This window comes from Pogona vitticeps, chromosome 1, assembly GCF_051106095.1.
Source record: "Pogona vitticeps strain Pit_001003342236 chromosome 1, PviZW2.1, whole genome shotgun sequence".
In the NCBI taxonomy this organism is placed as follows: domain Eukaryota; kingdom Metazoa; phylum Chordata; class Lepidosauria; order Squamata; family Agamidae; genus Pogona; species Pogona vitticeps.
Genome location: NC_135783.1, coordinates 223,779,951 through 223,793,394, shown reverse-complemented (window position 1 = coordinate 223,793,394; position 13,444 = coordinate 223,779,951). Strand labels below are relative to the sequence as shown.

Below are 13,444 nucleotides of genomic sequence, written 5' to 3'. Positions count from 1 at the left end.
AGGTAAGACAGAAAGTAGAGTCTCAGCACCATGACTTGGGAGACTTCTTGTTGCAGAAAACTTGGTACCAATTTTATTGGGCCTGAGGGTGGGAGAGGGAACTCCCTGTGTCATGGTGGTGATCTTTCCATAAGCCCCAGAAGTAGCATGAAACTTTGAAACTTTCCCCACATTTCATGGACATATTTTGCTGCTTGGCCACCAAGGGTTGCCATATCATTGGGCTATCTGAGTTTTACCTAGGTTCTAGACCTATTTATTCAGATTCTTCTCATGCTATTTCCATAGCAAGCTGGCTCAGTAGCAGTTCTGGACCCCCTTCCTTGTCCCATCCTCTGGTCTTAGAGTTGGGCCTCTGAAATCTCTGTCCATGGGAAGCTGCTGACTTGGTAATTGTACACATGACCCAACTTCCCACTCAAAATCTGCATGGAAGTTTCCAAACCACCTTCAAAGGCTGGCCCATGATGAAGCTACAATATGGATGTCACCAAAGCAATCAGATGTCTCCAGATGGATGCACAACTGGAATCATATTTAAGCTGATTTTAAAAACTCTCGGAGCTAATGCCATGACATGAACTTCTCCAACTAATTCAAGTCAAAGAGCTCTCCTGTGGTGTGCAGCTGATTCTTTAGGGAAAATGTAAACACAATTAAGACTAGACAGTTATTTTCCTCCCAAACGTCCTCTGGACAGGGGCGCAAGATCCCAGCCTCCCTGGGATCTACAGATGGAAATAAGAGGTATTGATGACTGTCCCTTAAATATTGATGACATTTTGGCTCCCAACTTCAAAATGCTAACTACAAAATGTTAAAAGAGGGTTATTCATGGAATCAAAAGGGTTTAAATTCAAAAGATGTGTTAACATTTGTGGGCCCAGTTTGAACTGCTGCAAACAATAACTTGTAATACAGGCAGTGACTCTATTACAAGTTATTGTGACTACATGGTAAAATACTGTGAGATTTGCTCCACTTACAAATTGTGTGAAATCGAAGCATTTTTTTAAACTCACTACATGACACAAAGACTGATTTGAATCAGTCCAGCCCTTTTTGCTCACAAAGTGGCTCCCCCCCCCTCTGTCACTGGAAGTTTCTACTTTTTAAGCCAGAACAATTTGAATGGACTTTTCCCCATGCAGTTACTGGTGATTAGAGATAGACACAAATTGAAAAAAAATCATTATTCGTTTTTATTTGTGATTCATCAAGGTTGATGGATCACAAAGAACAATTTTATGATTTTTTTCTGATGAATTGATAAATCAATTTGCTAATTCTTTTTTCTTTTTTCTTTTCTTTTCTTTCTTTCTTTTTGGCCTTTAAAACAGTGTAAAATAGCCTCCAAGAATCTAAAGACACCAACATTGCAGAGAAGCTTGCCCTGACTCTCCTGTACAAGACCTGCAAGTTTGGGGAAGACTGGGTTTCAGACATCCAAGTTATACACCCACAAATTGTCCCCCTGGAAAGTAATCTTTAGCAGCTGGCTTGAAGGAAACCTAATCTTCCCCAAACTTAGAATGATTGTACAGGAGAGTCAGGGGAAGCTTCTCTGCAATTTTGGTGTCTCTAGATGCCTGGGGGGGCTGTTTTATAGCCCAATGAATCAATGAATCAAAAATCACTAAAAATTCATTGATTCGTATTCATTGGGAATCAATTGAAATGAATACAAATGGATGAATTAGAGATTTTTGATGAATTTTGCAATTCATTTTTAAATTCATGCCCATCTCTAGTTGTGATATGTTCTTGTAAAGAAGGGGGCGTGCCTGTAGGTGGTATTCCAGTGATGTAGGCAATTGGGGTGTGATATTCAGGATCAGAAGAACATGCTCCCACATGCTTTCCTCTCACCCAGTCATCCTCTGAATTTTTTAATTTGTTTTTAATTTCTTAAATATATAAGATTAGCACTAGATCACCCTAGCACCTTATCACTGGGTCATCCTCATTATTCCTTTCCATTTTAATACCCACGTCAGTTGCCCATCAGATTAGCAGAGGCAAGATCAGAGGAAGGAAGGAAAAAGGGAGGTTGTGGGCTAGAACATGAATCACATCGCATCCAGTATGAATGGTGAACTCTTTGATCAATATGCATCCCCTGTATGAGTGCTGACTGTGATTTCAAATGTAATACAGGCTGCAAATCAAACTGCAGTGTAGATGCACCCTGAGCCGTTGGTGCTGATGACTCAAAATATACAATCTCATATGAAATGTTCTTCAAAGGCAGGGAGATAAGGCACTCAGAAAGATTGAAATTTATGCCTGGCCCTATGTTATGCAGCTTGAGGAGGCCTCACAGAAATTGCCTCACACAAAAGCTCCAGCAATGGATTGCTTTCCTTGGTAACCCAAACAAGTACTGTATAGCCAAACGAAAACCTCTGTTGTAATTAATTAACAACATTGTCCCTGCTTTCCTTAAAGACATGGCCTAATGACTACTTTTGTTTCCTCTGAGCTAATTCAAGAAGCTGAAACAATGGGAGTGACTTGTATGTTTCCTTTCGTGGTTTCTACAGTAACGTCTCAAGTGGAACACAGTGCTCTCATTTTAAATTTACTAGAGAAGGAAGGGAAGTGCCATAATTCACAATATAGCGCTTTTTTGTTTTGTTTTTTAAAACAATATTTGAACAGCTCCATGGAACTACATGTCACCTTGAACAGTTGCCCCTAAAACTGGAAGCCACACTTCCATTAGTATTCCACTTTTATATTTAGAAATATTTTGTAACAATTAGTAGAAACACACCCGTACCTGTATACATGAAATAAGTTCTACTACTTATAGCAGAGGTGAAACTGGGACTTAACACATAACTGGTATTTTCAAGAGCAACTATCATGTGCTAACATAGGGGGAATGGGATTGATAATTCATTCCTTTGCTTACTTCCTGTCCCCAACAAACTGTCATGAACTCAGTATTGCAGAAAGGTCTGACATTTTATATACAGTGGTGCCTCGCTAGACAGTTACCCTGCATGACAGTTTTTTCGCTAGACATTGACTTTTTGCGATCGCTATAGCGATTCGCAAAACAGTGATTCCTATGGGGGAATTTCACCGGACAATGTTTGGTCCCTGCTTTGCAAACCAATTTTCGCTAGATGATGATTTTGACAGCTCCCTCTGCGCTCACAAAACAGGTGTTTTCGGGACCTCATCTTCGCAAGACAGTGATTTAAACAGCTGATCGGCAGTTCACAAAACGGCTTTCCTATGGCCAATCTTCGCTTGACAATGACGATTCTTCCCTATTGGAACGCATTAAACAGGTTTCAATGCATTCCAATGGGGAAATGCTTTTCGCTAGACAATGATTTTGCTAAACAACTATTTCAGTGGAACGGATTATCATCGTCTAGCGAGGCACCACTGTACATTGTATGTGGGGCAGGTTAGAGAACTGTAGTAGTGCAGTAATACAACTGAAGCCTAATTCTCCACTTCAGAACAGGGTTTCCAAGTCCTAAGGCAGCAGCTGAAGTCTTGGGGGACTGCTGTGCATCAGTGGGTCTCCAGATGGGAGAATAATCTTGGGGTGAACTATGCTGGAGGATAACACTGGATTTTGTGAGATGTCTTTATACCAAAGACACCCAACTCCACTCATTCTTGCCTGGTGTCAGGGCTCCTAGGCTCAGTGGAAATATGTGCATATATGTCACACCTGCAGAGCGTTTGCCTATATTTTGCACCTGTGTTTGTATATGTGTTGCATTTGTGAAGTGTCAGGGCTCCAAAAAGCCAGAAGCGAGGAAAGGGGTCTGGGGATGGCTTGAAGTGGGTCCATTGTGATATTTGTGGCAATGCAAGAAGTAGGGCACTACTCTTGAGACTCAGTGAGACTCCTTGTGGCACAAGGCCTGATGACAACAGCATAAGACTTGGGAGAAGAAATCCTGTGGGCTGTCATTGAGCTTTCAGAAGCCCCAGAAACCTGGGAAAAAAAAAAACAGGGACATGAGTTCCTTGAACAGGAATGGTGGCAAATGCTGGAGGCATTTTGCTGTCTGCCTGGCCAGTGGTTGCCATGTTACCTTATCAGCAAGATTTTACCTGCATTCCACAATTGACTTTGTGGACTATAGCAAAGCCTTTCACTGTGTAGATCATGAGAAACGGGGTTGCTCTGAAAGAAATGGGTGTGTGTCAGCAAAGGATTGTTCTGCTGCATAACCTGTATTGTGGGCAAAAAGCTGCTATGGGGACAGAATAATTGCATATAAGCAAAAGTTAAGGGTGCATTTTATCCCCTTACCTGTTTAATCTGTATGAAGAACATATCATACGGAAAGCCAGATGAGCTTTAGATGAAGGGGGAGTGAACATTGGTGAAGGAAACAGAAATAACCTAAGACAGTGGTTCTTAACCTTTGTTACTCAGGTGTTTTTGAACTGCAACTCCCAGAAACCTCAGCCAGCAGAGCTGATGGTGAAGGCTTCTGGGAGTTGCAGTCCAAAAACATCTGAGTAAGAAAGGCCAAGAACCAGTGATCTAAGACAGATGTGTCAATCTCAATTTCATCTTCGGCTGCACTGGCATTATGGTTTCCTTAAAGCAGAGGTCCCCAATCTTTTTGGGACCACAGACCATTTGGGGGGTGCGGGCTCTGAGTGCGGACTGGTTGGGGGCATGGGCATCCCTGTGCCTCACAGAGGGGCATATCATGCTCACGGGTGGGCTTGTCGCACTTGCGGAGGGGCGTGTCATGCTTGTGCACATGCGCACAAACACAACACACCCACCCACCAGCACAACACACCCACCCACTCTCCCAATCTGCCTGGCTTCTAATTTCAGCCCAACCGGGAGCGGGAGCAGCAGCAGCGGCACCTACTTGGCGAATACGGGGCTTCCTCATCAGGGGCTCCCAGAGTTGTCTCCCTGGTCCTGGAAGCACAGGAGCAACTCCGCCATTGACCCTCCCTGCCTCGTAGGGGCTGGGTCCTGCCTGCCGCCCCCCGAAGTGTCCACGTGTCCAGACGGGGTGCCCTCTCCCTGCCCGGAAATATTTTCCCTTAAAAGCAGCGGAGCTCACGGGTCAGGGGTTTGGCACCACCGGGGCTTCTGATGTTAGGTCTCTCTCTCTCCCCCCCAACCCGCCACTCTTTGCAGGTCACCTGGTAAGGTGCTCCAAAGCGCTCCTGTGATGTGCCAGGGAGGGAGGGGGGCAACACAGAGCCCTTATCTTGAGCGCCATGTCGGGCCACCTCCCCAGGCGCCGGTGGCGCCACCGCTGCTGCTGCTGTCACCTCGTCCTCTCTGCGGCTGAGGTGAAGGACGGGCCCCACTCGCAACCTGGCCAAATGCTTCTCCTTCCTCCCACCTGGCACTCCTCTGCTCCCTGCCCAGACATGCCATGGGAGGGGGTGATGCCGAGAGAAATGTCTCCTCACGCATGCTCCCCTCCCCTGGTTTCGATTTGCAGCCTGCCGTGGAGAGCTCGCGCCCATCGGTCCGTTGGTCTTGACGGTCTTTCGCTTGTTCCCTCCCTCTCTCTTCCTTTCCTTTTCCTTTACTGCTGCTGCTTGTTTGCCACCACCGCCAGGGACGAAGAGCCACAGCCAACAAGGGGGAATAAACGTTCTGTCCATGAGAACAAAGTGGCCAGTAGCAGGCACTGACGGCCCACCCGCCAGCCAATGGGGAGCTGCAAAAGCGTGACACGCCCACTTGCGAGTGCAACACGCCCACCCGTGAGCATGACACCCCCGTCCGCAAGTGAAGATGAGAAATGCCAGGCTCTTGCTAAGACCTACGCCTGGTATATTACTCATAGGGTTCAACAAATAGCTGATGGCAATGGAACAGTTGATTGGCCTGAAAGCAGCAGGACTCATAAGCTGAGTTATTGATCCCAATCCTAATAAGCTTGCTGGGGCCTGACTGCTGAAAGCAGCAAGAAATGCTGTAATTCATGGCCTCAAACTAGGAGTGCCAAAGACTGTGAAACTTTCACAGAGTATATGAGATTGTTAAAAAAAAAACACACCCATGGAATCCCCAAATGAATTCCTGATGAGGCTCAAGGATGGTTTTCTCTGGTACACTCATCTTGATCTGGATTTGGAATCAACAGCCAGCTGTGCTACAGGTGCAGCTCCAAAAGCACCCTGGCATGTGTGAATGTAGCCATTAAACTGCCCGAGTCCTGCAGCTGGTCTGGTCAGACAGCTGTGCATCAGCTGTAGCACAGCTACACAAAAGCACTTTGCACGTGTCTCTCTGCTATCTGTCTACTCATTGTCTAAGATACAAGGGTGCTTCTGAGGAGAGATACCTGCTCAAAAAAAGGCTATGTACAACAACTCTGAGTCAAGTTTTTTATTAGACAAGGTAGTTCAGGGCCATGCTCCTAGGGAAGAATATTGCAGGAAAAAGGGAGGGACACAAACCCTATTTTCATTGATAATGATCGAAAGGAATGCATAGTTTGCCAGTCATGAGCTATGTGAATGGGATGACTCATGAGGCTGAGGGGGCTGGGAAGACACTGGCATGGATACAGGCTGGTGCCCTAAGCATCAGTCAGGAGGTAGGGGGTGGGCAAGATATCACTGGAATGGATACAAGCTGGCCCCACCAATCATTATTTATTTATTTATTTATTTATTTATTTATTTATTTATTTATTTATTTATTTATTTATTTATTTATTTATTTATTTATTTATACCCCGCCTATCTGGTCATTGTGACCACTCATGAGCCAAGAGGCGAGGGTGGGAGGGATTCAAATTGCCCCCCCCCAATCATGAGCCAGGAGGTAAGGGGCAGGTGGATTGACAGTGGTAGGGATTGAAAGCTGGCCCTCCAATCATAAGCCACAAATTTAGTATTATAGAAGGGACCCAAGCTGCCCAATCATGAGTAAAAACAGAAGGAAGAATCCAAGTGCAAACTCAACAATACCCAACCAGGTAGGAGAGCAGGAAGATGGACAGTGAAAGGGCCAGACCTTGAACTGTGTAGAGTTGTGTAGAATTGTGTAGAGTTGTGTCAGATGGACAACAGACTATAGGATCCCTGGAAAGCACAGCCTAAGAATTCTTGCCTTAACTTTGCACAGCTCTAGTCACTAACCTTGCCACTAATCATGAGCTAGGGCAGGGGGAAGAGGGAGTAATGTGAGGTCATCCTATAGTCTCTCTGTGACTCTCCCAAAATTTCTTTGTGCTAGTGAGGTGATTTCCCTCACTTCATGTTGTGGTCTGGAGCAAAAGTAGGGATGAGCACCACGAACCACAAACCTACTGATGTTTTGGGGGGAAATGAGCTGCAAACAAACCAAAAATTGCTAAAGAAGTTTGTTGATTTGGTTCGTTTTGGTTCTTCAGCCGACACAAACCAACAAACCAGTGATTTTTGACAAACTTCCTCGTTCTTTTTGTTGTTGTTCATGCCCCTTTCTAAGCACAAAAATTAGACAAATAACAGGTTTCTTGCTTTTCCCTTCAGGCAGGCTTTTTCCCCCTTAATGACCGGATGCCTTAGAGGAGGTTCTTATGTTTATGTTGTTTTTAATGTGCTTTTGGAATTGTTTTTAACCTACCAGCTTTAATATTTTATCTGTTTTAAAAAATACTGTAATAATTTATTATTTTTAGCTCTTAATATTGTCTGCTTTTAATACTATAAGCAGCCTTGAGTCCGTTCAAGAGAAAGGCAGAGTATAAGTATGTTAAATAAATAATAAACAACGGTTCACGCCCCTAGTTTACATCTGCATTTCTGAGCCTCAGCACAGTATGAGCAGGAGCATGGGCACCAGAATGTTGTCCAATACACAGAAGCAGGGAACCCTTGGTTTGCAGGGAACCCTTGGAAAGAGCCCAAGAGTAGTGATGGCTAGGCCCAAGTGTCACCAGTAACCATGGTGTTCCCCAACTGTGAATCGAAGTCACATGAAGAACAGCTTATATGAAGTGCCATCCACATGGGTCAAATCTTGTGGTCTCTGGAGTGACTGCTATGGCAGAATCTTCTTAAGAGCAAACCATCAGATCCCCTTGATGCCCTGAGTTTTCCATGCTACTCCCCTAGCTGCTTTTACACAGTCAGATGTGCTCCACAATTTCTCCGTAAGCAGCAGTATTGTGCAATGTGACAGAGACTGTTTTCCATTATAAAAGTAAATTCATTGTCTACTTAACTGAAATATCTACAATAGAATTCTCTCCATACAGCAGTATAAACTTTTTCAGATTTCCACCTGTGAAAATGAAAGCAAAGGGTAGCTCTCAGTTTTCAGTCTGCTTAAGAATGACCGGATTCTCAAGGGTCACTCTCACGTCATTTCAGAGCAGAAACGTTTTGCTTGCCAGGACCCTGATTTTGTGGGAGGAGATAGATTCAGCCTATAAAATGTACTTTGACACAGAATCCATTTCCTGAAAACTGTTGCAACATTCACAAAGAGAGAAACTAGCAGTTCCTTAAGACAGAGTCTGTGGCATGTGAGTACTAATGTTTTTAAACACTGTCCTTGAAAGCAAAACCTAAAATTACCCATGGTTTGCTTGTGGAAATCAGGAAGATTTACTCTAAAACTGCTTTCCCCATCTGTTGTAATTTGGCCTAAAGTGTCCTAACAGTATAAAGCCCCACTGTGTTTAACAGAACTCTGCACTCCCAACAGGCTTTGTCTTGAAATGAGATTTTACCCGCGGTTTTCTAAAAGTTTTGCTGTGTCAGATGCATTCTTGTGAAGGCTTACTTCTGAGCAAATATGCACAAAACTGGACTGTGCATTGGTTTATCGTGCATACGTTTGGATCATTGGAGAGCAGTATAAATTAAATCACTCTTGTCATAATGATATGTAATGATATGTAATCTCTCTTCCTAGGGGAACCCAACTTGGAGTATATTTATTCTGGTGGTTAAAACAGAAAATTAAAAGCTACTAGATTAAGTCTGTGAAATAAATTACTGCAGCAGCCTTATGTGCAGCCCAACTGAATGCATGTTTACTCAGAAGTAAGTTTCAGTAAGTTCAGCAGGTCTTATTCCCTTGTAAATGTATGCAGAGTGCAACCTAAGAGAAGATAGAACTTTAATATTTTACTACTTGAAACTGGGAAGGATTAAATTTCTTTTCATGTATTTTAATGACCAGAGCATGTTAAACATCTCAAATGTCAAGTGGTTTTGAATCTTCTCCATTTTTCTTCACAAGACAGACAAGGCTTCTTAGTAGAAGAATGTATCAACAGGGACTCTCTTACTATTAATGCAGGCAGTTCTGTCCTGTGGCAATTTCAGCTATATTTATAGCTGCTATTACTGACAAATATGCATCTGTTAAATATACACAGTTGTACTATTACTATAATATACATCATTATGCACTGCATACATGATTATTATAAACTGTACATTGCTCTTGTTATCTTTGTGTTTTTTATCTTTATTTTATTAAATGAAAATATAGTGTAAGAAACAAAACAACAACAAGCAGAACAACAAACAAATAAAATACAATTATACACAAACAAAATTGAAACAAAGTGCTTCCCCCCACCGGGAACCTTTTCCTTTATTTCAAGGATTCACCTTCATTTTCCAACATTGTAATGTTTCTTGCAATGGTGCTGTTCCCTTCCCTTTTATTAATGCACAATCAATAAAATCTCCCTGAATTTCTGCAAAAGTATGCCTTTTAAGCACTCTTTTTTAACTTTAATATTGCATGTTAATTTGTCATTAATAGCTATATTCCATACCTCTGTATACCATTCACTTAACTGAAAATTATGTTTTATTTTCCAGTACTTGGCTATAATTAATCTAGTGGCTGTGACTAAATTAGAAATTAATTCAATAGTTGCCCAATTATATTCCACTTTATCGAATATTGATAGAAGTGCTGTTTTAGACATTCTTCTACATTTATGTTTGGTTATTTGTCGTATTTCTCCAAATACCATTTGCCAAAATTTCATCACACTGTCGCATTCCCACCACATATTATCTTTGTGTTTTAAACAATATTTGTATTAATTTTCTAGTGTTAAATCTGTTCCTACAATTTACATGGGAAAAATGACAAATCATGCAACATATTTTTAAAAATCGCAGTCACTGACAGGTGTCAAAAAGTGTTACAGAGAATTTGACCTGCTGGCAGAAGGATGTTGTTGCCAGTTGCCACTGTTTTTACAGAACTTTTCTGTTTTCCTGATCCCATGAGGAGACTCCAACTTTCTTTTCTTTTCTGCAAGCCTGAATATCGCAGATATTCACGTCACACAGTTAATTGCTATTTCAGCATTTCCTAGATGTATTGAACCTCAGGCAGATAAATGTGGCCGAGATGAGTTCTGCATAGCTTGGAACCTGCCAAGCTTACTGGAGCCAAGCGAGAATTAATAAACATGGGAAATGGGCCCACAAAACAATAACGTGGCAGGCCAAGACACACGATTTTGATTCTATTTGTCTTGGTGGATTACTACCTGCATATTCACCAGGAGAATCTGCTCTCTGAGTGCTCTTTAATCTGCTCTAAATGTCTTTGGTGTTTACAAATGTTACCCGTTCTTTAGGCAGAAGGTAGTAGGTCAACTGTGGTAGAATCTCCTGCTGCTAACCTATCCAATCTATTGGGTTTTCCAACCATTCCTTAAACCATTTGTATCAGTGCTGGTTCCAGGGTTTTCCTAATAAGCCTACACACACATAGAGAATGCAGAAACTGAGTATAGATATATTTTCTACTCTCGCCTTTGTATATTGTGTAAATTCTGTTAGAATTCCTTGGCATGGAAAGGGCAGGAGGATACCCCCAATGAACATAGTCAGTGTAGTTTGAGACATGATTCCAGTTGCTGTCCTGTTGAATGGTGTGTTCAATGAATTCTAAGCACTCAACCTCAGTGTTACACTGAAGGTGCTGCTGAAATAGCAGGGAAGCTGAAGACTGAGGATCTGTGTAGGAAGCTTGGGGGATCATCTCAGCCAGAGCCTAGGGATAGATATGTAATGAACATACATATTTTGCCTGAAACAAAAGAAAAGGAACAATAGGTTGATCAGCTATGTGAAAAGGTGGCCAAGGACGTGGACTGTTTGTATGTGTACAAGACTGAAAAGCATGATGGATGGAAGAGGCAGATTGGTGTTGATTGTAAGAAGTATAAACTCAGTATATGTAGATGATAATCAGCTTGAGAAACCTTCAGAAATGGAAGGATAAAAGTATTCATGGAATATGCAACAGCACGTCAATCAGGGATGTGAATTGTGTGAATTGTTAACATATGAGATTATGTTATGTGTTTATTTGCAGGTTTCTAATTAGTTGGTTAAAACAGATCCGCTGCTTTATGGCTATGAGAGCATATTTAAAACTTGGAGTAAATATTTAAAAAAACCCTGCAAATCTTTAGTCTTTAAGGGAAAAAATGATTTTAACATATAGCAACATCGCTAGCCTTTTCTCTTAGGAGACTATTTTAAAAAGGAATACTTTTTATCGATTGATTCTCTTACAAATTATTCAATTTTTCTTTAATTGAAGTATTTTTTTCTGTTTCCAAAGTTTCTAGGATTGTTTGGAAAATCAAAGAGAATTCTAAATTCTAGCCATGTAGAAATTACAAAAACTCCCTGCTCCCCCCCCGGACACACACACACACACACACACACACACACACACACACACACACACACACACACACACACACACACACACACACACACACACACACACACACACAGAGCTTGTACACCTGATGTGTCACTTGGGAGTTTCAGCAAAATTAGTCCCTGAAATTATTTCTGAGCAGACTCATTTAGTGTTTACCTGTAAAGCAAAGGCTGTCTCTGCAGAGGGACTCTGCTCCAGGCTCTTGTGCTGGTCAGAGGTCTCCCAGCAAAGTCTGATAAAAATGCCGATCTGTTGATTTTGCAAATGCTTTTCTGTCACACCTCCTTATGTAACCCTAACAGCTTGGCAGTTCTACATATCTAAGCGGCTGCTGTTAACCTTGGAGTAGACTGAGGCTGCTCTATGTTTCTACACTCACTTTTTTGCCTTTGCTTTGTGTTGTCTCATATCCCGCCCATTTTTCAGCCATAGAGCGCTCAGTTCCTTGTTTCTCTTTTTTTTCAAGCAAGCTGCAATCAACCATGACTATGAGGAGCTTGCTCTCTGACAACAGCCGCTACATTGAATCTTTTCATGTGTTTCTGAAGAATTCGACAGAGCACCAGTGCATGCTGGAATTCATTCAGAAGACGTTGCCAGGCATTATATCAAGGTAAAAAGTACCAGGCGTCTTATGAGCAGGACAAACGTTTGATACGCTCTGCATACATGATGGATGTGTGGGTTGGGTGTGGGCACAATACAACTGGCCCTAGAGAAACTGCTAGAGAATTACCAGCTGCTGTCACTAGCCTCTCTCCCCTCTTTCTTTCCTGGCATTTGTTAGTGCAAATAGGAATGTTGGACTTTCCGGTAGAAAGCTTCCCTGTGAGACTGAATGTTAACAGCAGGAGTCATATCTTAACAGTTCTTCGCCAAATAATCTAGCTCATGTTGAATAAACACTTGGCAGTGCAAACAGTAAAAGGGGAAAAAAAAAAGAATCACATGAGTCATTACAATTTGGTTTTTGTAATGGAGCCAGAGGTTGGGAGTTTGATTTCCCATTGTACCTCCTTAAAGTTGAATCACCCTGTGTGGTCTTGAGCAAGCTTCACAGTCCTGGGCATCCCCGGAAGAAGGTAAACCACTTCTGAGTATTGTCTGTCTGGAAAATAGGTTGCCATAAATCAGAATTGACTTGACAGCACATAATTATTTATTATTATTGAGTAGTTGAACCACTGTTTCTTTTTCTTTTACACTATACAGTAGTTTTCTGGAGAAGTGAACCATAGTGTGGGGGGAGGAAGTGGCTCAGTGGGCGTGGGGGAGGGCCCTGCAGATTACCACTAAGATGGAGCCTGAATTTTCTTTCCTGGTTGCGCTAACGCAGACCACTAAGTTTTACACTATAGTGTAAAAGAAAAAGTGCTTGCTCATATTTGTAGCGTTCCACATCTTCACCCGCATAGCTCCATCTTGGGTTTGCTGTTTTGACCACACTACAAGTGAGACGAAACATGCGAGGCTAAGGTTGCCAGTCTCAGGGAACTGCTGTGCTTCCAATAGTTTCCAGAAAGGAAGACAAATCTGATGGTGAGCCCTGCTGGAACATGACATAATTTGATTTTTGTGTGAGAGGTGGCTTTAAACCCTGAGCACCCATTTCCACCTGTTCTCTGCTGCTGCCAGGGCTCACTGGCTTAGCACAATGGTGCTTCTGTGTGTGTTGCTCTAAATAAGTGCTTGTGCTCGTTAGCTCTCTCCCAGTCCTCTCCTCTCAGTTCTGATTTCTTGGCATGCAGACATGGAGCCCATAAT

At 42.5% G+C, this 13,444-nt stretch overlaps 1 protein-coding gene and 1 long non-coding RNA gene across 4 annotated transcripts in view; one reads left to right on the top strand and one right to left on the bottom strand.

Annotated features, from left to right (window-relative positions):
- LOC140702782 (uncharacterized) overlaps positions 1-12,153 on the bottom strand; it is a 51,440-nt gene extending 39,287 nt beyond the window's left edge. The window contains exon 1 of the long non-coding RNA XR_012082044.2: positions 11,837-12,153. This is a non-coding gene — a long non-coding RNA (uncharacterized LOC140702782). The remainder of the gene's footprint in view (positions 1-11,836) is intronic.
- A 5-nt stretch (positions 12,154-12,158) lies between these two features.
- HNMT (histamine N-methyltransferase) overlaps positions 12,159-13,444 on the top strand; it is a 36,646-nt gene continuing 35,360 nt past the window's right edge. For all 3 annotated transcript variants that reach the window (XM_072983938.2, XM_078376992.1, XM_072983926.2), the window contains exon 1: positions 12,159-12,293. In XM_072983938.2, coding sequence (XP_072840039.2) covers positions 12,163-12,293 — 131 coding nt within the window. In that variant the 5' untranslated portion in view covers positions 12,159-12,162. The remainder of the gene's footprint in view (positions 12,294-13,444) is intronic.